Source organism: Halichondria panicea, chromosome 4, assembly GCF_963675165.1.
Source record: "Halichondria panicea chromosome 4, odHalPani1.1, whole genome shotgun sequence".
Taxonomy (NCBI): Eukaryota; Metazoa; Porifera; class Demospongiae; order Suberitida; family Halichondriidae; genus Halichondria; species Halichondria panicea.
In genome coordinates, this window is record NC_087380.1 from 4712458 (window position 1) to 4735357 (window position 22900).

The window sequence follows — 22900 nt, forward strand, 5'->3', positions numbered from 1 at the left end:
TTAGCTTGCTTTTCAACTGCATGTTTTGTGGTGTTTAACCATAGAGTCTATGGTTTGACAGTCACACCCGGACTCCGCATGTATGGGAGTGGTCCCACCTTTCCTTGAGCTATCCACAAGTCAGGAAATTAAAGGGACCGAAACTTGTGGACTGGCAATGACGGGTCTGGTGCTCCTCTGAAGACCGGAAAAACTATAATTGTTACTATAATTAATAAAACTGTCAATTGAATGTCCTTCATTAAAATCAAATGTGCATTCCGTTTGAGTCAATTTTATGCTTCAGCGGACGAGGTTCCATCCAACCCAGTTAGCCTTGTGCTTACTACCCCCTTTCCAAACACACACGTACTTGATACGGGCCTGGCTTGCCAGGCGGGTGAGTTCTTTTCCTCGACAGTACCTTGGTACCACTTGTTGTTGATCTCACGATCCTCCCAGCATGTGCTCGAAGGTCAGAGGTCTCTGTCGCGTATGTATTTGACTCAGCTGTAAAAAGTATAAATGACTAAGTAACCCCAAGAATCAGAAGGACATTCAATTCTATTGTTAAAATAATTGCATGCACAGTATTATTATAGTGCTATAATTAGAATAAATCCTAAAATTATATAGTATCTGCATTCTGTCCCACCAGCAAATTCATAGGACAACAAATTAAGAAATACAACATAACAAAAAAACTGCTACGAAAACTGGAAAACACCATACAACAACAGGAATCACAACAAACACACAAGACCATCTCCAAAAATCAAATGCCCAAAATACCGACAGTTTTGAACGAAATAGAAAAACAAAAAATCGCTGACGAGTTCAATGCACAATACCAAAATCTATTCTTCACATTCTTGGACAAAATCATTACACGAAATACCATAGAACAAGAACTCACCAAACAGAGACTTACTACCATAATCACACACACTGAGCAACAACTTTGCTCGTTTGATATCCCTTACAAGACTCTAATCTGCTTCCATACCTACTTCCTCGAACAATGTAACATAGAAGCACACGACTGCCTTCCAGAATACACAAAGAAAACAACACAGAAAATTATTGAAAATACCTCCACGACAATCACAAAAACAGGCAAAAAAAGAAAAACCCAGGAACCACAACCACACTCAACAAAACAAACAAAAATAGATCATCATTTTTTATGCCTAGGCCCACCACACACAAGATTCCCAACGTAACCGTCCATAACCTCAGCTCACGATCTCTGAACACTGAACAACTAACACTACTCACTAAAGGACTCTCCTTCGCACCAACCCCTAACATTGATAATACTGTACAATATCCCCAACTACTACGTCAATACAATGAGTTTGCAAGATCACTCAGACCAATCTACACACACGCAGTTACAAAACCGAACATAACACCGACTAAAAAAGAACAACCTGAACAATCCCTTACAGATAGACCATATATCTACAGACAAATGAAATTTTTACCGAAATCGAATCATATAACATACACTCAAGTATATTCACGAATGTCCACATTAGAAGCGTACATTGACCAAACAAAAACAGAATTGGACGAAAAACTACCACTCATATTTAACCAAACAACATCCAATCTGAACAAACATACAAGATATGCCCTCACCAAACTAAAAAAACAAAGAACAGAAATCACCGTAAAACCAGCAGACAAAAATCTTGGCATAGTTATACTTGACACTGACGACTACATACAACAATGCTCTCTTGTACTCTGTGACCAAAGTACGTACAGATTAACACTACAACACCCAACTGAAGATATACAACATCAACTACAGGAAACGACCAGAAAATTTTCAACACAACTAAACGCAATACACAAAAACCTCAAAAAATGCTTACTACCCAACCCCAAAAATACACAACCTCCCAAGTTCTACGGAATACCCAAAATACACAAAAAATTTACGAAACTACCCCCAGTACGACCAATAATTTCCCATTCTAATTCCATGCTCTCCCCTTCTGCCCACTTCATTGATCACGTACTACAACCACTCGCACGCTCTTACACAGATTACCTACAAAACTCTACACATCTACTAAAATCCCTACAAGACTTACATGTACCTGACGATGCAATACTAGTATCAATAGACGTTGACAGTCTCTACCCCTCTATTCCACAAACAGAATGCCTCGATATTATTTATAACCAAATGCATGAGCGAAAACATTTACTTCTCTGTGACCCTAATCTCATCATACATCTGCTACACACAAACGTTAACTACAATTATTTCGAATTTGGTACACTAACATTTCAACAAATTAACAGTACAGCAATGGGAGCCTCCTTCTCACCAACAATAGCAAATATCTTTCTCTCCATAACACTAAACAAATTTCTCGCAACACAACCATTAAAACCACTCCTACTTAAACGTTATATAGATGATATTTTCGTAATCTGGCCACATAGCTCTGAAGAACTAAACACCTTTCTCACAGCTCTCAACACCTTTCACTCGTCACTGCATTTCACCTCCAGTTACTCTCAAACAGAAACCAATTTTTTGGACATCACTATTTTTAAGCACGACACCTTTCCCTACACCAACACACTCGACACGAAAACATACCAAAAACCAAAAAACTTATATCAATACGTACATTACAACTCAGCCCATTCACGCAAATTATACAAAGGTATTATTCAAGGAGAATGCATCAGATATGTACGTACAAACAGCCTGACAAACAGCCTGACTAGTAACTACTATGCAACAATCACACTATTTGAACAAAGACTATTACAACGAGGATACCCCAAACAACTTATCAACAAAACAATGAAAACTATAACATATAAAGAGAGACAAAGATATCTATCACCAACACCACCCAAAAACTATGCGCGACGACCAATCCTAAAATGTTTACCTCCACCAGTATTTAGTCTGTTAAAATCCACGATCTTACAAAACTACAAAACAATTTCTAAATACGTCTCACACCCAAGATTTATTACTTTAGGCCACAAAACTCTACGCAATGAATTAGTGCGAGCACGAATCAACCCCACAGACGAGTAAATTATAGATATTATTCTTATACTAGGTAATGAAGGACCTTGTCAACCACACACGACTGCTGGTATGATGCCTAACCTCGTCAATGCTAAAACAACAATCCAAACATGCAAGCATCAGAGATGTGTAACCTGCAAACACTACAACACGGGTAATTCATTTAAAAGCACATCGACAGGTCGCCAATACACCATTAGAAATTCATTCACCTGTAACTCAAACAACATTATCTACCTAATAACCTGCACTAAATGTAAGAAGCAATATGTAGGATACACCCAGACAAGACTCAAGGACAGAATAAACCGACACAGAAGGAATATTAATAATAACAAAACAATCTACGTATGCATACATTTCAATTTCCCGGACCACAAAACCTCGAACTTATCAGTACAAGTAATAGACACAGCAACTACTTTACATGAACTGAAACAATTAGAAGACTTTTGGATTCACAATTTAGAGACTTATGTCCCAAAAGGACTTAATGTTAGCTGAAATCTGATAAGGTACTAACGTAACTTAGAGGTGGGTCCCCCACGAATGTGGGGGACCCACCTATACAGGGTCTCCCGCATTCGTGGGGGTTTCACCCACCCACACACACACACACACACACACACACACACACACACACACACCCACCCACCCACCCACCCACACACACACACACAAACACAAACATCTATTGACTAATGGAAAATTCATACTGTCAGAACCAAGGTTAGATCTTATACTGATTGTACATGTAGCTACAAGCCACAAAACGCCTAAAGTAAGATGATACACCCAGATATGGGAATCACATGCGCCTAAACATAATCGTCATGGTGCTAAAAACTGGCTAAAAACTGCTAACAAAGAGACAGAACTAAAAGAATCCTCACAATGGAAAAGAAAGAAACTGACGTTGTCACGTGGGTTACATTTTGCTTATCTTAATTACATAACAATTTACATAACAATTTACATACAATAATTATAAGGTTGCACATAGAGTACCTCCTAAACAAAAATATTTGAAATAAGAAATTTAGCTTGCTTTTCAACTGCATGTTTTGTGGTGTTTAACCATAGAGTCTATGGTTTGACAGTCACACCCGGACTCCGCATGTATGGGAGTGGTCCCGCCTTTCCTTGAGCTATCCACAAGTCAGGAAATTAAAGGGACCGAAACTTGTGGACTGGCAATGACGGGTCTGGTGCTCCTCTGAAGACCGGAAAAACTATAATTGTTACTATAATTAATAAAACTGTCAATTGAATGTCCTTCATTAAAATCAAATGTGCATTCCGTTTGAGTCAATTTTATGCTTCAGCGGACGAGGTTCCATCCAACCCAGTTAGCCTTGTGCTTACTACCCCCTACCCCCTTTCCAAACACACACACACCCCCACACACCCCCACACACACACAAACACGGCGTGCACACCACACACACACACACGGCCCTCTACACACACACACCCCCAACACACACGCACACAAACACGGCGTGCACACCACGCACACGCATCCCACCACACACACACACACAAACACGGCGTGCACACCACAATTACAAATTAAATCAACTGGTGCCTTCTTTATCCGACCTGATCTCGAGGAAAGCTTAAATCAACGTTGTGAATCAACATTGTGATTCGACCACTCATTGTAATAACACTGTAATTGTACTACTATAATAGATAATAATTATTATATTGCTGTGCATATTCGCATATTCTCACTTAACACATCCTCTTGTTAAACAGTTCTTCGAATTTGACACCTGCAGATGATTTAGCAATTGCTGTGGCTGCACACATCACCTTCTTTGCAGGAACAGTTGTGACAGGGCCTAGGAAAACACCCCTTAACGCGGGTATACCCGAGTTTATTTTTATTGTTGAATCGGATAAAGCGTTCTCTAAGCTCCTAGCTATTTTCTATCCGGAGATATGTTCGAGGGAACGCTACGAAGGTATTGCAACGCCCTCTTGAGTAAAACGCTCAAAAGTCATGAATAATTGAAGTTCAATTATTGCCTTCCGGGCACTTCCATATACTCATAAAGCTTTGTAAAAGATGTTCTGGAGAAGACAAGTTAGTTAGATGAAGGCTAGGCGTTCTAGGACTCTCTAGCTAGCTAGTATAGCTATGTAGCTGGATTGCTTGGCACCTAGGAAGGATCTTCGAAGAAATAAAGAGGCAAAGACTGCCGTCGCTCTAATGGTAAGCTCTCATGTCTTGTTATAAGCTTGTACTTATTATCTGTGTAATGTATCAGTCTTATAAAAGATCCCTCACTTGTATGGAGCCTACAGAAAGTGTCTCTGTCCTTCATACAGCTTAAAGGAAGCCTAAGTGATCTATTATAGGTAGTCTTTCACTTAGTATTCGTCCGTATCGATCTAAGGCTTGATCCAACTTATTAGTAGCCTTATAAGAAGCTTTCCTCCTTTAATTTAGTACTGGTATCACTGCCATTGTGCTTAGTAGTAACAGGCCTGATGGGATGGGTGATCACATCATGGAGGGCCCAGGAAACTGCGTGGAATTGTCGTATAACATTTATATTGATGGTTCCCCCAGGTGGTGGTAAGTGTCAGAGGCCTAAGAAACGCTTGTCTATTGGCTAGAATGTAAGTGACATTGATATTGTGTCTATCTTAACTTACTACTTATCTGTAGGTTGTTATGGAGTGTTTATGAGGATAAGTGGCACGGGATACGTACATCTAAAGAAACAAGAGTGGATCTACGCCAAGCTAGCTAGCTAGATAGCTGCTCTTTCTAATCTATTTCTGTTGCTAAATTATGTTTGTTAAGAAGTGGAGCTATAATATACCTGGCTCCTCTTGATGATTGTAAGTACTGGGCTGATGAAATAGTCCTTACAAGTTGTCCTCTTTTATTTGTTAAAAATAATTAACAATAATAGGGAAATTCCCAGGGAATTTCCCCTCACGTAGACAGTAAATTTCATTATAAAAAATGAACGTTCGGTGAGTTTCTTCAACGTCCGCGCTTGACCTGTTTAAAGCTTTGTAGAGACCCAAATTTTTACAGGTAGGTAGAGGAAGGGTTGAAGTTAGCACCTGTGAAAAAAAAAATTTTTTGCCCATGTTTTTCATTTCTACTAAATTGGCTTATAGCTTAATTTAATTAGTGCCGCGTTAAGGGGGGTTTTCCTAGGCCCTGTCACAGTTAGGCTTTGTCGAAAATAAAATCCACCTTGCAAGCTTAGCATCACACCACAAAGCCTAAAGTAAACGCTCTCTTCGACCACCCACCGGGTAAACCTAACTGAAAAGTAGTGGTGCCAGGCACATCACTGGCACCATTGAGATTTTTACATGATAGGTGTAAGTAGCACAGATTTGTTACAGATTGACACAGCATCTTCCATCAGCACTGTTCTCAATCACAGTAGTTCTTGAAAAAATACGACTTAGTCGGCTTGTTTTTCAAGTACTGTTTGAAGCCGCCATGCGTGTTGTATTGTGAGTCAAACTGCGCAGACACTAGATCACGCACTTTGAAAAATGTCTCTAAATAAAACCATGCATCCACAATTACAACTCATACTCTGCCTGTTGCAAGGATTCTGTAGTAACATGATGGCAAGAGTGTTTAACAAGCACCAGTATCTTTGAGACAATGAGAACAACGAGAGATCCGCAACAACAAAACAATAATACTTCAAAGGTAAGCTTACTTCAGGCACCATTTACTATTTATGATACAGCAGGCCTAGGATCAAGATAATTGAAGTGTGCTTGCATTTGGCAGATTACTGAAAGACGTAATTATTGCCAATGTTTGGGGAGCGTATAAAAGCTCAAGAAGAGGAACTAGTTGAGGCTTGCATGATGCAGGTTATAAGTTATAAATAATATTTATAGCCACCAGGATTTTGGGAAGGGCAGGGCTCAAATCCATTGAGCAGGGCCAGAGCAGGCGCTGAATAGCTTGGAATTTTACCTAAAAAAAAGGTCATTACTTTTCATCAGCAGTAAGCACATCAGCAGTAAGCATGCGCAGTAGATGACCCTGCCAGTAACTACGCGTGCAGTGCAGAATAGATTGACAGATCAAGACACAAAAGGGGGGGGGCTCTAGCCCCGTCAGTCCTATGCCACTGCTTACTATTGATGCGTCATACAAGCGCCTGAACCTAGGATCGATGTTGTTGAATCAATCGAAAACCAAGCTGGTCAGCAAGAAAACACGGACAAGTGTAGACAACACGTAGACTGAGTTTCTTTCCAAAGAAATACCACTGCATTGAGAGCACCTTCGCCCCAATGTTCAAGTCACTTCGTGTACTCTTGCACGGCGATTATTATTGCACGATTATTGCACGATTATTATTGATAAAAGGACCGATGTCATTGTTTAAATGTTTAAACGAGCATGTTGGCTTTATAATCCGGAATTCTGAGTATAAAGCCCAGGATGCGTCCTTTGACCCCGGAATTTTCTTTCAGCTCTTATTCTCTTGCACTCAGAAGCCCATGTTAAACACTGAAGGGGGGGAATACATTCCAGGTATGACAAAAAAATAAGGCAGGTAGCTAAAAGGACATGTACAATGGAAGTAAATTGTACTACCTACCGGAATATGTAGTACAAGTGAACGACTAGTGACTGCACTAGTGAAGAAGTGCTGAAGACATTTAAATATGTGGACCATTCAGCAGAGATCCAACGAGCTTCATCGTACAGTGAGATTGAGCAATGATCTGACGAACGATGGTGCAGTAAGTATGTAATAGTTATTACATGGCAATAATTACACAACTTGACAACCCTGATGGTAGTACTTGTGGTAGTACAGATTTTGTTTGATATAATAATGACAAATCCAATGACGTAGTCGCAATACCTAGTTGCTCACTGTAGCTGACCTGGAGCTAAACAAAAAGCTAGCTAAATGCTCATTCTCATTTTCAAAAAGTACTTGATCCAACGTTGAAAAATCATAATTTGCGACATCCGCATTTTTATATATATCCTCAAGTTTGATGTTAGTAAACATAATACATGTAAACATAAGGTACTCACCTGAAAATGTTCAACGACGTACAGTAGTACAAGTGGATTTTTGTACTTTACCTAATGGGGATTTATAAACAAGGTCTTTCCTTGAGCCGCTACATTCTTGGTCCCCCTGCAATCCGACGAGCTACTTCAACTATGTTGAGACACAATAATTAAGGCATGGGCATGTTGACAGAAGAACTACTTCTCGAGTAACGATGTTCGGTTCTGGACACATTAATTTTGAGCAGCCAACAATTTTTCGTACTATTGTGGGTTAGAGATAACAAGTGTTACAACACTGTACATAATAAACTGACAGACAAGGAACGGTGGTATTATACGCGTTGGCTTGGCAATACGATAAAAGACTCAAAAAATATTTACCAATTAGGTGTTGCTTTTCACTTGGGTGCTGCCTTGGTCCACAGTGCCCTCCTTACTGTAACCATACATTATTATTATTATGGCATTTGAGAAACTCCATGCACCGACCAGGCACTGATAATGTAGTATTCTTCCTTCTCTCAGTAGTTCATTAAAAGGTATGATCTTTTTGTTTTGATTTACGAAAAGGCGGGCATGAGTGTAGCTGCTGAATTGGAAGCAAAGGCTTTCCAGCATTTCCATGGGGGACCTTGAAAAAGGTCACACACAGTCGTATTCCCCCCAAGTAAACAAGGGGTCTGCAGGGTCTGCAGGGGGGATAAATTGAGGGAGTGCAAAATTGCATCCCCGGGCCTGGGCAGGGGAGTGTGAAGGAGATTCTGGGAGGCGGTTGGGCGGTTGGACGGAGTAATGTTTGGCACAATGAGAGGTTGCACAGGCATGTCATTCGGAGCTATCGGTAACTTGAGCGGGATTAGCACAGTTTCCAAGTCGCTGTGGAATGTGGAAGGGACACACACACACACACAGTTCAGACAGCGTCCCGTACGGCAGCACGTCATTCGAGTGTTTGACTTCGAAAAGCTCCTTGGTGAGTAGGCTTGATTAGTTAGTAAGCGTCCACTCAATAGCCTCCTTTTTCCGAAGCACTACTCGAGTATTACAAGGATAAATCAAGTCCTAAGGCATTCAGAGCAGCTACTGATAAACAGAGAAAGCTGATGGGAGACACTCGTACTCAGTGTTGTTAAGGATGGCTCAATTAATTATTGTGGATTTCTTGATTACATGATTAAACTTTGCTAATGTAGTCTTATAAATGAAGGAACATGTTGAACGTGTGTTTAAAGTCATGTGACTTTCAGGGGTGGAGCTACAGTGAAATATACAACTTTACAATTTCCGGAATACATACAAGTGCAGCCATACCCCCAAATTTTTTTTTATGAAGTGCAACTCCCATATCACCATATTTATGGCGCCCGCCTGGATACGATGTGAAGCGGAAAATTGCGGAAAATTGAAATACGCATATTTAATTAGAGGGCATTAATTAGAGGGCATTAAATAGAAAATGCGACAGTTTTTGTAAATGATACGCATCATATCCGGGCTGGTGAACCTGAGTTGTACTTTATAAAAATTGTTGGGGGTGTGGCTACACTTGGTTTCTAATCCTCCTCCTTCTTAATCACACTGTCACATGACCTCGAAACGAGTACATTTTGTACAAAACTACATTCCTACTAAATTTCATCCATTAATATATCACAATCACAATGGCTGAGCCAATTCAGATGCCAAGAGCTATAACCTGAAGAGCCGGGCTTAGGAGCGAATTTTCTGCTGATCCCAGAATGTGTAATCAGGCTTCTAGGAATTTCCTCTAGAGAGCTATTCCAGAACATTGAGAAGTAATAGTGTCTTTAGGCAATGTGTTCATAATTGTGAAATGTGTAAAAAAAATTAGGGGTGGTGGTCAGTTGCTAGGTAACAATCTGGGCTACCTGTAGGCAAGTGATTACAATGCATGGTTCATGAAAAATCTAAACTTTTTGGTTCTTTAAATAGCTCGCACGGTGGTCAACTGCCTGCCAACTGCCGCCAATCAATGTGAACAATCATTACCGACATATTTCGCCCACGTATCTCCTGGTTGCGCATCATTGTTTGCGCATCATTGAGGATATACGGTACTTGGATGACAGAGAGCTATCGATTTAAAAAGATTCCTCTGCAACAAGGCTGTAAACTAACTGAATGCAGTTTCTCGATGACAGAACATTTGGAAAATCCTAGAATGGTACTATAGTAAACGAGTGTTGCAAGCGTGCGCCTCTCGCCTGCTTTCGCTCAAAAGTGTTGTTAATAATTTGCAAATTATATTATAATTGATTTCAAATGACACAAATGACACAATAGGTGCAGTGCAATTGATAACGAATAATACTACAAATTGAAAATAATGTATTCCTAAAGATGCATGTGACACAAAACTACAGTTTAACACATTAGTCATAATTATTCCAAAGTTCGCGATAGCACATTCTAGCATTTTGAATTCCAACAGCTGTATCAGCGCTTAGCGAATGTAGCAGGCTTTCTGGCTAGGATAGCTTATAACCGGTGTGACTTTCACTTTACCTCTGGACTTCCAGATGCTTTCGCATTTACTGGAATTCGACGACTACGACAACTACGACGAAGAAATCCCCCCTGAGTATTTTTGGTTGTCCCACCAAAAACCTATCCAAATGGAACTTGCGAGGCTAGGGCAGCATTAGCAGACTTAACATGTCTTTATACCTCTTAATGAACATTTCCATTCCACAACAGAGCTTTCTCAGTGATGTCAGCAAAGATTTGTTCCATGTCGGACACAATTTTGTCTGTGTCTAAACCTGCGTCTGCGTCTGTACATGTAGTTGTATCACCTTGGCCTGCTAGCCCTCTAATCAAATCCCATTCAGTTCCACTAAAATTAGGATTGTCAACTTCTTTAGTATGGGAACTGTGTGCGGACACCTCCTCGTCTTTTTTCTGGTGTAGAGACGAGTAAAAATTACAGCTTTGCACTGCAGAACTGAGCTAAAGTTTAGCCTCGACTCGGGCGAAAGTGTTGCAATACAATTTACAGCAGGTATGTGATATAACAAGAGCCATCTTCACCAGCTGTGCAACTGAGGGTGATCCCAGCACTTTTTACACCCTGGAATTTAAGTGAAACGTATCGATCCATTCGCAACACTAAGTAGTTTTCTTGTATAGTAGATCTCAAGACACTCTGTAACAAACGAAAACATCTGTACAAGATTGTAAGCTTTGATCCTATTAAAGATAAAATTCGAAGAGGTGCTGCCTGTAATACACTGCCCACTCTTTTCGACGGCTCCCAAGTATTTAGGGTCCTCCTCCAGGCTTGGCAAGTTATCTACCGTACTATGTTAAATGCATTCATTGAAAATAAAACTGAGCAGAATAGCATGCCTGACCTTAATCAAGTAACAATACAACTGCCTGATGGATGTGGCGAGCACATGGGAGCTTTACTTAGGGGTTAGATGCTTTGAAATGTATGGCACCACTGTTTATAGCTTATGATACAAGCTAATCCCACACCACATACAGAAATATCCACGATCTTTACTGACTCGTAATAAGCAGGTAACAAAGTGTCTTCTATCTTGGTGCAACAGGACTGGGCAGGGGTATGACTCCACTCAAGAGCAGTATTCCAAGAGATGAGAAAGGATACCTAAGGAAAAATTGGAAAGAGATACCAACAATTGGATCCAATAAGTTACCATCGAATTGGGTAATTGTTTTTGATGGCAAGCCATAGGTTCCACTTAGGAAACAATGCCGAAATGCATCTCGTACCCAAAGCAGCAACAGCCTTTCAATCCCAAAATGTTTCAGCAAAATGTTTTAGCAAGAACGCTTCACTCAACTCACGAACACATCACCTTCACACCCGCTACCCATCCCCCCGCTAAGTGGAGAGAGTTTTTAGAATGTAGACCATGCAAACGATCAATCGATCAATAATCGAAGCAATAACATGCAATCTATTAGATTCAGAAAATTATAATTGCTGGATCATATTCAGTACACAAGCACCCTTGCTGTATATCCGCAGAAGAGCTGATCTAAGAGTCTGGAGACATGTGAAACACACAACTGCAACAACAATTTTAGTCTACTCTCCTGACACAGATGTCTATAACATAGGCCTGACGACATTAAACGAGAACAAGAGGTGATAGTCCAAGCTAATTTCAGCTCTCCAAAATGATCCACAATTACAAGTTGCCGAAATGGGTAAAGCGGTCTTCTTTCATCACAGGATGCCAGGAGAGCTCTTGTTTAGTACTGCGGACAAAATCAAGGAAAATTTCCTCTCGTTTCTTCCCCTAATGAAACATTTCAGTGCAATGGTGTCTTTACGAGGAACCGAAACACCACAACAGCTACTAATAGCCAGCACGAATGTTGATGTTGTTAGTGATCGTATTACGAGTGAGGAGGATAGAATGCCCTCCACGTGGCTGCGCGGGTGGTGCAGCTTTATCAAAGTGCACTGCTCTTCTACCACTACCAGAACAGAGTGGGTGGAATCTCCTGAACAGTGAGTAGATTGGGGGAACTGCAGCAGCAGATAAAAGAGATGAAAGGATATTCAATATTTATACCTATGGCAACTTATCTGAAGTCATATGAAATGTTAATGAATGTCATGTGTACCTTCTCATCTATACCAAATGCACCTGGATACTTCAAAGCTCACTAATCCACGCTTGGATTGGTCAGTGTGCAGCTTGTGACATACTCTCCTCATACATCTGATATACCTACGTTCGATACTCTCTATCATATACTCGTGACTCTGACCCAAATTTGACCCAGATTAGTGTTTGTGTATATATAATTATAACTAGCGACATGCACATCTAAGGACGACAAAAATATACCATATCGTCAGGAGTGTCACCAACATTCTTCACAAGTGTGATACAATCTTTGTCGTGAAGGTCATAGTTATATAGCACGGGTCGGGTCCACAAAACGTTATACTATATAGTCTACCTATCTTACCTGCATTATAGAATACTGTACAGGAATGTTAACGGCTGGTAGCAGGGATTGTTTCCAAACAGCTTCGCTTCTCTCTAGTGTATCTCTTTCTGTATCAAACTGATGAGAGTCGATGTCATCAAAATCGAGTTAATCCAACTCATGCAGACAGACACTCTGCTGAGTGGTACAACGAATCGAGCACTCGCTACGATACCTGCTTGGTGTAAACTCCACGAATGTCGGTTCAAATGGAAGTCCTATATAATTATAATTATATAGATTGACGTGCCTGATTAATTTTGCTCATACTGTTATCATGTGAGTTATCATCATCCCTCTCCGACATTCTCATGCTCGTATCCTGGCTTTCTTGCTCGTTCACATGCACTTCATCGTTCCACACCGTGATCCTTTCTTGTGCAGTTTTTACAAATTTGAAGGGCGTGTCCAAACCCAAAAGTTATGTCTCCATTGACCGTACAAAAAAATTGGTTCAGTTTTTGTAAACATTTTTCTGGCCAGGACGGTGAAAGTCTGGTAAGTATAGCTAGAATATCAGTAGTGTAAGTATAGTATAGCTAAAATAGAATTAGCATTAATGAACAGTCTTTATGTGAGCTTGTAAATTTCATACATCGTTCACCGAGCCCCACCTTCTCTCTGATGTCAACAGTATCAGGGGGTGGACCGTCTGATGGAAGTGGGTCACTGTCCAACGATGACGGACAAAAGTGTGTCATCGGGTGATGGACTGTCCGGCGACGATGAAAGTTTGTTGATGTCTGACAGTGAAGGTACACACTAGCTGTGCAGTTCTAATGAGATACCTGATGACTGATGGTTATACAATGTATACCAGAGGCGATGGTACACCTTATCAAAACAACTGTACCTCTTGGGTGGAGCATCGCTATAATATAGTAATACATGTACGTATTGTACTTCAAGTTGATATATCTTAGCACTGTTACATTCATAATTATGATGAGGCTGATCAATAAAAAAAATTTTTTTGGATTTTATCTCACCGTCGGTATCAGGTGAATTTGTAATTGGTGCAAGGAACTCTAGGCAAGACATTCCGAAGAGCTCCTTTGTTTTAGCGTCACGCACATCTGACCGAGTTGAACTTGCTCAAATCAAAATGTCATCTGGATGTTATTCTGCCTGGTTTGCGTGTGGTTTGGGCACCCGGCAAACCACCCGGTTCAAGTATGGACAGCTGTACCTTCGCCGCTAATACCAATTTGTAAAATAGTTTCTACGGTTGCTTTTCTTCAAGTTCTGATAGTGCTTCAACGCAAAAAATTTAATAGACTCCTAAATGATCGCAGAGAAACCGATGAAGAAAAGTACGGACCATTTGAAAACAGTATTTTTGTTTGGTGTAAATCTAAGGAAAGCCTTCATAAAAACTGTTTCACCATTAGATACAGAAAGTTTGCAAGTTCGCATCAATATGCTGCAGTGGATAGCTTTGTACAAAAGAATTTGGAGCTCATGGCACACCAGAATATGGTGCTGGAGGTGTTAAGGTGCTGGAGGTGTTAAGTTTCCAGATTATCTCGACATCCGTTGTAAAGATTCTGAAGACCAGCAATGCAAAAAAATATGCTAAGTTTATGCTACCCTTACAAATCTTGCCAAATCACAAGAATTAAACAAATCAAATGGGTCAACACTACCTTGAACTAAAAATGTAGTTGAGAAATACCCAGAAGTCACCCAGAAGTCACACAAGATAAAAACCATCGTAATCGCTTGTTGGCTTTGATGACATCGTACTCTCAAAATTGTCATCGGAGAAGTTAGTTTTGTATGCCAGTAGACAACTTCCTGGTGGGGACCCTGATCCAGACGTACTGTCAAACATTAAGCCGACTAATGATCTATGCGAAGACTATTTAACTACAGCCATTCCAAACATAAAACAACTCACGAGAAGCACTATGGTTACTGTGAAAAAAAACAAGACAATGAAGTGGCTTACCAGAGGCTGAGCAGGACAATCTCACTCTGTTTGTGAACGACAGGAGCTAATGATTCAAGCAAAAAAACGTAGAGAGTTACTCGAAAAGATCTTATTGTAACTGTGGAGGAATTGGAGCAATTATTTGCTGATATTTGCTGATAAAAAATTCTTAAAAAGCAGGTACAAGTCAGAAAGAAAGTATTGAATCACTTTTACACATTTGAAGAAAAAAAGGCCGTTGTCTGAACTAATTAAAGAGGTCAAAGAAATTATTGCTGCTAACCCTACTACTGATTGTCACAATGAAAATGAGATTGATACACCTATACATATGGATCCCATTTTCACTAGTAGGAAGACACGTGCTTCATAGATTTGTTGATGAGTCTACCAGTAGTAGTGGCTCAATGGTATGAAGGATTTATTCTTAGCGATTTATTCTTAGCTATAATGCTACTACAAAACTAGACGAGATCGCTTATGTTGAAGAAGAAGAACACTTTAATTTTAACTTAATAGAAGCTGGGGATTTCAACAGCGTAGACTTAATTGATACTATACACAGGCTTGATTTCATACAGTCAAGAAAAGCTGAAAGGTGGCTGTGGTTATCCAAAACAAGGAAACACTTTTCAGTGGATGAAGACTGAGCACATATCCGCACAAAGCACTGTTGTGGCGAAAGCCTTTCACATGCAATAATTATGGTTACGTTGATGTTTTGCATACACCCGCACAGAGCTGTCTTCACCACCGATCAGAATATAATCTTCAATGCTATCAAACCAACAAAGTAGGTGTGATGAACATGACCAACATAACTAGGCCCGCACCTACTTCCGGGATCAAGTTACAGTTACAGTAACAGCGGTCAATAATCATTTACCTCAATGTTTGTACAAAGTCTTACAAAGAGAAATTTCTCCAGATACATATGAGCAACATTGATCAAAAATATGTACTTGTTCGTGCGTTTGTGAATACATTCTCTTACATGTAAATTATTTAGTTATAGATTGTTATGGTAGTCTCCATTGCATGCACAGTTATTATAATGTATAATTTATTATTAGGGATGTTTCATTATTATATCCATGCCTATTAACCCTTTCCCGGCTTTAGCCGTCATAAGACGGCAGCGGTAGTGATAATTTTCAAAAAATCGTTGTGGGCGCTGTGCGCACGCTGTAGGTACCAGCACATGCGCATTGGGCTGCTCTTTCACGTGGTATCTTTAATATCTTGCCTCGAGGTACGCTACTGTTGAAATAAAAGTGACCGTTTATAATGGCTACAAGATCTTTGTAGTACCACCTCAGCGGGCAGCTAGACAGTGAGAATAACGATGCTTATGGCCTTGTTGAGTAAGAGGACAGTGACTGGGATCATACCAAGAGAGGAAACTACTTTTCAGAGGTCAAGCTATAAATATAGAGCCGGAGGAAGAAGCTCCTGAGCATAAACCAAAGTCCTGGACTTTGTGTAGTCTGGATAGCTTCAGTATGGTATGCTTAGTCTAGTTAGTACACAAGTGGACATCATGAGCCACCATTGAACTTGTAAACCTGTGTATAGGTGAAGAAAACATTTCCCTTGAAAAGGGCGTCTGCTGATGCGACCTCGCAGAGAAGTTTCAGCTGATCTTGATTGAACCATGTTACCGTGAGAACACTTACTTAGTGTCTTTAGTTACTTTATGCCTTCATACTTCACACAATATTGTTTATGTTCATAATTGTGAAATGTGTAAAAAAATCGTTAATTAGTGGGGGGTGGTCATGATGTCATGGTACCCCCAGGATCTGGGCTACCTGTAGGAAATAGTTGCAAGTGATTACAATGCATTGTTCATGAGAAATGTGTATTCATTTTGTGGTTAATTAGCAAGCAGTACTTTAACCGTCGGATTCTTACACAGCATTTCAATGATGAATTTCCAAGTGTATACAACATTGTAAAACTTGATGTTTCCAAACCGTTCCTACTTCATGTTCCCAAGTTGCTTGCAAACTAACACATGCAGTTTCCAAGAGTTTCACAAAGTTGTTACAGCTAAACTGTTGCTGACTTAGCGAAAATTAATGTGTGTCATGGTGCTCAATTGCTCACATGCACACATGCACAAAGATTACTAGGTAAAAGAAAGTTGGCAATAGCAAATAGACTATCTGAGCCTGAAATATAATAATTGATTTTGACACTTGTATGTTGGGCTGCTGTCCGTCAGTCTGATATGTTGGGCTTTGTGGGCACTTGTCCGTCAGCCGTCAGCCTGATATGTTGGGCTTTGTGGGCACTTGTCCGTCAGTCTGATATGTTGGGCAGTCTGATATGTTGGGCTTTGTGGGCACCTGTCCGTCAGTCTGATATGTTGGGCTTTGTGGGCACCTGTCCGTCAGTCTGATATGTTGTGCTACTGATAGTCCCAAGTGCATTATTTATAGTATTATTATCTTGCTGTCTGACGGCCAAGCCCACAGGCGAAACTACTGAAACGAAAGCGACAAAAAGTAAGGCGACCCAATGACTGTCGTGTTACGATAAGTGACAAAGCACGTTGTGCAATTGGAGAAGATATGGACATGGTATAATTGTTGTGTGAAGCAACTATCTTGTGAAGCAACTATCTTTTGACGACACAGAGTATTCATTTAACTATTTGGTGGATTGAAGAAAAATATTAATGGCAATATATTAATGGCAAAAATAGATCGTAATCGAAAGAACCTTGAGCAAGCGTATGCTGAGTATAATTATACTAGCACAGAGAACATATCCGCTCATTTAATTTGCCATATGCCAACCAAAGTTGGTGGCTATAGGATATAGGATACCACGATCGTGGCCCGAAATTCTAATTTAGGAAGTAGCTCGAACTACGCACATAGAGGAAGAGCTAGAATTTTCCAAGCCACGTTGCTATGTTAAAATTTCATTAGCATCTTACCGCACGAAGTTTATAGCTATGGCTAGGTTGTTTACTTGTGCCGATGTGCTTGAACAGCTTGAGAACAGCAATAGCGATGTCTCCTCTGGTGATGACAGTGCCTATGAAGGAGAGGGGATAGTAGGATACGGCTACCAGCTTTATGCCAGACATGCATGACATGGACCTAGACGCTAGAGCTATGGACCAGGACGGTGAAAGACCAGGAGAGGGCTCACTGTGTGACTCTGGCAAGTAGTATAGTATAGCTAGAATATCAGTAGTAAGTATAAGTATAGTATAGCTAAAATAGAATTAGCAATAATAAACAGTCTTTATGTGAGCTTGTAAATTTCATAGATCGTTCACCGATATAGTAATACATGTACGTATTGTACTTCAAATTGATATATCTTAGCACTATGATGTGAAAATCAAGCTTAGTCAACAAGCCTTAGTCAACAAGCCTTTATACCTTATGATAAAATTTTTGGATTTTATCTCACCGCTGGCTGAGCATTTAAAATGAGCATTTAAAATGATAAAAACGGGTGAGCGTAATAACCGTGGTTGCTATGGCAACACATGTTGCACCATTTTATTCCTTGTTGTATGCGCATTCTATCGGTATATGGTTGCTAGGCATTTTATTGCTCTGGAAACCCGATAGAGAATTTACAGACATTTCACTTCACAGCTCAACAGGAAGCTGGACTTAAATATATAATTATGTCTTCGATGGAGCGAAGTATTATTTACACTCTACATGCTCTACATGCTCTACATGCTTTATATATATGCATACTTAATTTATCTCTCATAATTTATCTCTCATAATTATTATATAAGTACGTAGTATAGTATACATGTATAATTAAAACACATGAACACTATAAGCTATTCAATGGCACAACAATATAAACCAATTCATTTTTGGATGAGTCCAATTAATGGAATCTGCGTTAGATAAATTTAATTGATGAGCTGTTTCCCGTTAATAGCTAAACCATTGATATTTTGTTGTACCATCAGAATTCAACATCAGAATTCAATGGAATGGCTTTGCACTTTGCACTTTTGATTCTTCTAGCTCGCCTCATAATATAGCCAGCACATGTAACTTGACGGTTGAGATATCACAGTCCGGGAAAAAACACTCTAAAACTGTTGATACAATATCTCTGATTCTTGCGGCACGGACTTGATTTGCTAGCAGAGTATAATATAGTTTTCTTATTGATGGAGAGAAATGCCTTCCACTTTTAGTCTCAACAAAAATACTATCTTTTACTGTTTGCAGTTCTTCTTTACAGCTACAATCGCTGACTTTAGACTTTCATTTTCGGTTTGTAATTTTTCTGAGGACTCTTCTAAAGCAACAAAATCTAACAATACAGAGCTTTTTGTAATTTCTGTACCTTTCTCTCAGACGTTAGTTGAGTTTTTTGAGTAGATTTCTTTGTAGTGTCCAACTTTATTGCTGTGGTGCCTACTGCTTCTTGCAATTTAAGTACGGTGATATCTTTTTTTTTAACTAGTCTTTTCAATTTTCACTATCCTTATCTTTATACAGTGTTGTAGAGATTTGATTCTTTTCGTCTCTCAACATATTTAGGTAGATAACTCGGCTTTTTCTTGAGATTTGGTCGAATACCACCAGTCAAAAAATTGAATTTTATGCTGTATCAATACCTGTGTATTCTGCGCACCGGACAATCCTACCAATCTCAAAATTGCATAAGGTCATTTAAAATGAATTTTTAAGTTAACAATACCTGTGTATTCTGCGCACCGGACAATCCTACGATCTGAGCACACAAGGTATACCTGTTGAATTTTAGCTACATTTGTTTATGTATTGACGTTTTTATGGGTGGGGAGAGGATGTGGGGAGAGGACTATGAGAAGTGGGGACTATGAGAAGGCATTTGCGAGGATCACGAGAGATTTGTTGCTGATCGAGGGCAACAAATTACAACAATGCCAACCTCGTATACAATTGGTGAACAGGGTGCAGAAAGCATTCACAAATGGCTGACGGTATATAATGAAAGAACACTTTATACCGACAAACATTGCTCAACAGCCTCCTATACTCATATACTCGAGCTTTCGTACTCACCACATTCGACTAAGCTAGGTGGTAGTGAGACAGAGACAGAGTTTACAGTTTACCTTAGCTAGCTAGCTAGTTCACTTTATCTTGTATTTATATCTAACTCACTCATAACTCCAAAACGACAGAAGCGTGACAGAAGCAAAACATATAACAATTATGGTAGTGGTTAGTATCCAGCCATATCTTTCTCTCTTTGTAATTATTTTTATCCACTTACATTACATTGAACTTTCATCATTGTTGGAGAGCCCCTGTGTGCAGCAGGAAGGGGATGTACTTTGCTTCCTGCTTTTTGTGTAAGGACAATAATCAAAACCAAGTGGCACATTTTTGATTGATTTTGATTGCACTGAAACAACTGTGCTGTATTGCCAAGGCTAAATACGTAGAAACACATGGTTGTGCATCGTAGAGAGTACGTCTGCCTTTGAAAACACTCAAGGTACCCCATTTAAGGATGCACAGAGTAATCGATCAACATAATTACACATGTACACATGTGCAGTATTTACACATGTGCAGTAATTATATTCAGTATTAACCCTTTCCCGGCTTTAGCCGTCATATGACGGCAGCGGTAGTGATAATTTTCAAAAAATCGTTGTGGGCGCTGTGTTGGAGCTATGCGCACACTGTAGGTACCAGCACATGCGCATTGGGCTGCTCTTTCACATGGTATCTTTAATATCTTGCCTCGAGGTACACTTTGTGCAGTACTGTCGAAAGAAAAGTGACCTTTTGATAATGGCTACAAGATCTTTGTAGTACAACCTCAGCGAGGTTCTAGGGCAGCTAGACAGTGAGAATAATGATGCTTATGGCCTTGTTGAGTAAGAGGACAGTGACTGGGATCATACCAAGAGAGGAAACTACTTTTCAGAGATCAAGCTATAAACATAGAGCCTGAAGAGCCGGAGGAAGAAGCTCCTGAGCATGAACCAAAGTCCTGGACCTTGTAAGTAACTATGGAGTATCATATGTAGTCTGGATAGCTTCAGTATGGTATGCTTAGTCTAGTTAGTACACAAGTGGACATCATGAGCCACCATTGAACTTGTAAACCTGTGTGTAGGTGAAGAAAACATTTCCCGGGAAAAGAGCGTCTGCCGATACGACCTCGCAGAGAAGTTTCTGCTGATCCTGATTGAACCATGTCACCGTGAGAACATTGAGAACACTTACTTAGTGTTTTTAGTTACTTCATGCCTTCATACAATATTCTTTATGTTCATAATTGTAAAATGTGTAAAAAATCGTTAATTAGTGGGGGGTGGTCAGTTGCTAGGTAACGATGATGATGTCATGGTACCCCCAGGATCTGGGCTACCTGTAGGAAATAGTTGCAAGTGATTTCAAAGAAAAATATGTATATATTCTGTATTTTGTTTTTTTAATTAAAGCCGGGAAAGGGTTAATACATATTTTTCTTTAAAAATTCGTATCTCAACTCGTAACTATTTCGTTAACATCACCTAGTACATAAATAATAGTGACTAAAGCAGAAAATTAGCAGCAGCGTACATTGTTTTAATTAAAGCTGTCTGATAATTAAAGCTATCGCATTTTTCCAATAATATCACAACAAACACAAAATTAATGTATAGCTGGACCTTTACAATAGCAGATTTTTTAGCCTTGTTTTACTATAAATACCTTCCAGCTTAAATTTCAAGCGTCATTTACTAGGGTTGAACATAAGAAAGTAAACTACCTGAATTTCAGATCCCATGGTATAGCCACTTGATACAGACCAGGTGCAACAAAATTATAGCACAGATAATTATGTGATGTGATAGCGTTCTGCTGGTCCAAATCCGAATGGTTAAACACTTGGCTGGATGTAGATGCAACTGCGGTTCAGTATCATCAACGTCAATATTAGCGGAGGTACTTTGTGTGTCCTCTCCCACAGCGCCTGGTGTACTGAATGCATGTGTCTAAACACTAACAAAGTGCATATAGATGTGCATTTTTTTTGTCTTGGCTAAGAGCCAGTCTTTACACTGTGTGTTGGTTGTCAACCTCTGATACGTAGATATGATGACAAGTGATGTGAGTGCACCCATTTTCATCACCCTAGGAAGGACGTAGAACTCCCTCCTGACGTACCCTCCCAGTTGTGTCTCCTGGACCAAACCACTCCTGGACCAAACCACACAATACAGTAGTGCCCCGGGATCACCCCTTTGTTGCACATGATCACATGAAGGCTACTGCAGTTTAATTGTCAGCTTTTTCTCGTCTGCTTATTGTTTTGTGTAAGATCTTATGCCATGATTAAAACCGCAAGTATATAGTTTGTGTCAATTTATAAGAGCAGTAAGTACTTTCAGCGAGGATGTAGCTAAGTACCTTCCAGAGGGCCAGATACGAGCCCAGATACGAGCGAGTAAAAGCTAAGAGTAGACGGTCTAAAAATACGCTTGATCTCCAGATAAATAGGGGTTGACTGACTTTTTTCCCCTACCTTTCCTACCTTTCTATAATTGGATAAAGCCCTCAGTTCTTGGTTTACCCAAGCCAAAAATTGACGAAAAATAACCCAAGTGTTGCTACCGCAGGACAGGTCCTCGCCCACTGTGGCAGGAGATAAGACTAATAATATTATAAAATAAATTATAATATTCAACTTATAATATACTCATGGGGAGCAGCAGAAATAAATAGAAACAATGTTTTCTGGAAGAGGAAGCTCCCGCAAGTGAAGAGAGAACAGACCGCCGAAATGAACAGAGCACGGGCTGGAGCAACAACAATTGAAGGCTCCAGAATCATAAACAAGTCATAGACAAACTGAAACTGTATTCAAATGAATTACTCTTCTTAACACTCCACTC

The 22900-nt window shown here is 39.8% G+C and overlaps 1 protein-coding gene and 2 long non-coding RNA genes across 3 annotated transcripts; all 3 read left to right on the plus strand.

The window, feature by feature from the left end:
- Positions 1-1165: 1165 nt before the first annotated feature.
- LOC135334710 (uncharacterized) lies at positions 1166-3055 on the plus strand. The gene is made up of 2 exons (XM_064529988.1): positions 1166-2732; positions 2997-3055. Exons 1-2 carry the CDS (start codon positions 1166-1168, stop codon positions 3053-3055), a joined length of 1626 nt encoding a protein of 541 aa, XP_064386058.1.
- Positions 3056-5099: 2044 nt separating this feature from the next.
- Positions 5100-6226, plus strand: LOC135335488 (uncharacterized). The gene is made up of 3 exons (XR_010394517.1): positions 5100-5270; positions 5631-5680; positions 5730-6226. It is a non-coding gene; the product is annotated as an uncharacterized LOC135335488 (long non-coding RNA).
- Positions 6227-20591: 14365 nt separating this feature from the next.
- On the plus strand, positions 20592-21297 carry LOC135335562 (uncharacterized). Its single transcript, XR_010394534.1, has 2 exons — positions 20592-21018; positions 21136-21297. It is a non-coding gene; the product is annotated as an uncharacterized LOC135335562 (long non-coding RNA).
- Positions 21298-22900: the final 1603 nt, after the last annotated feature.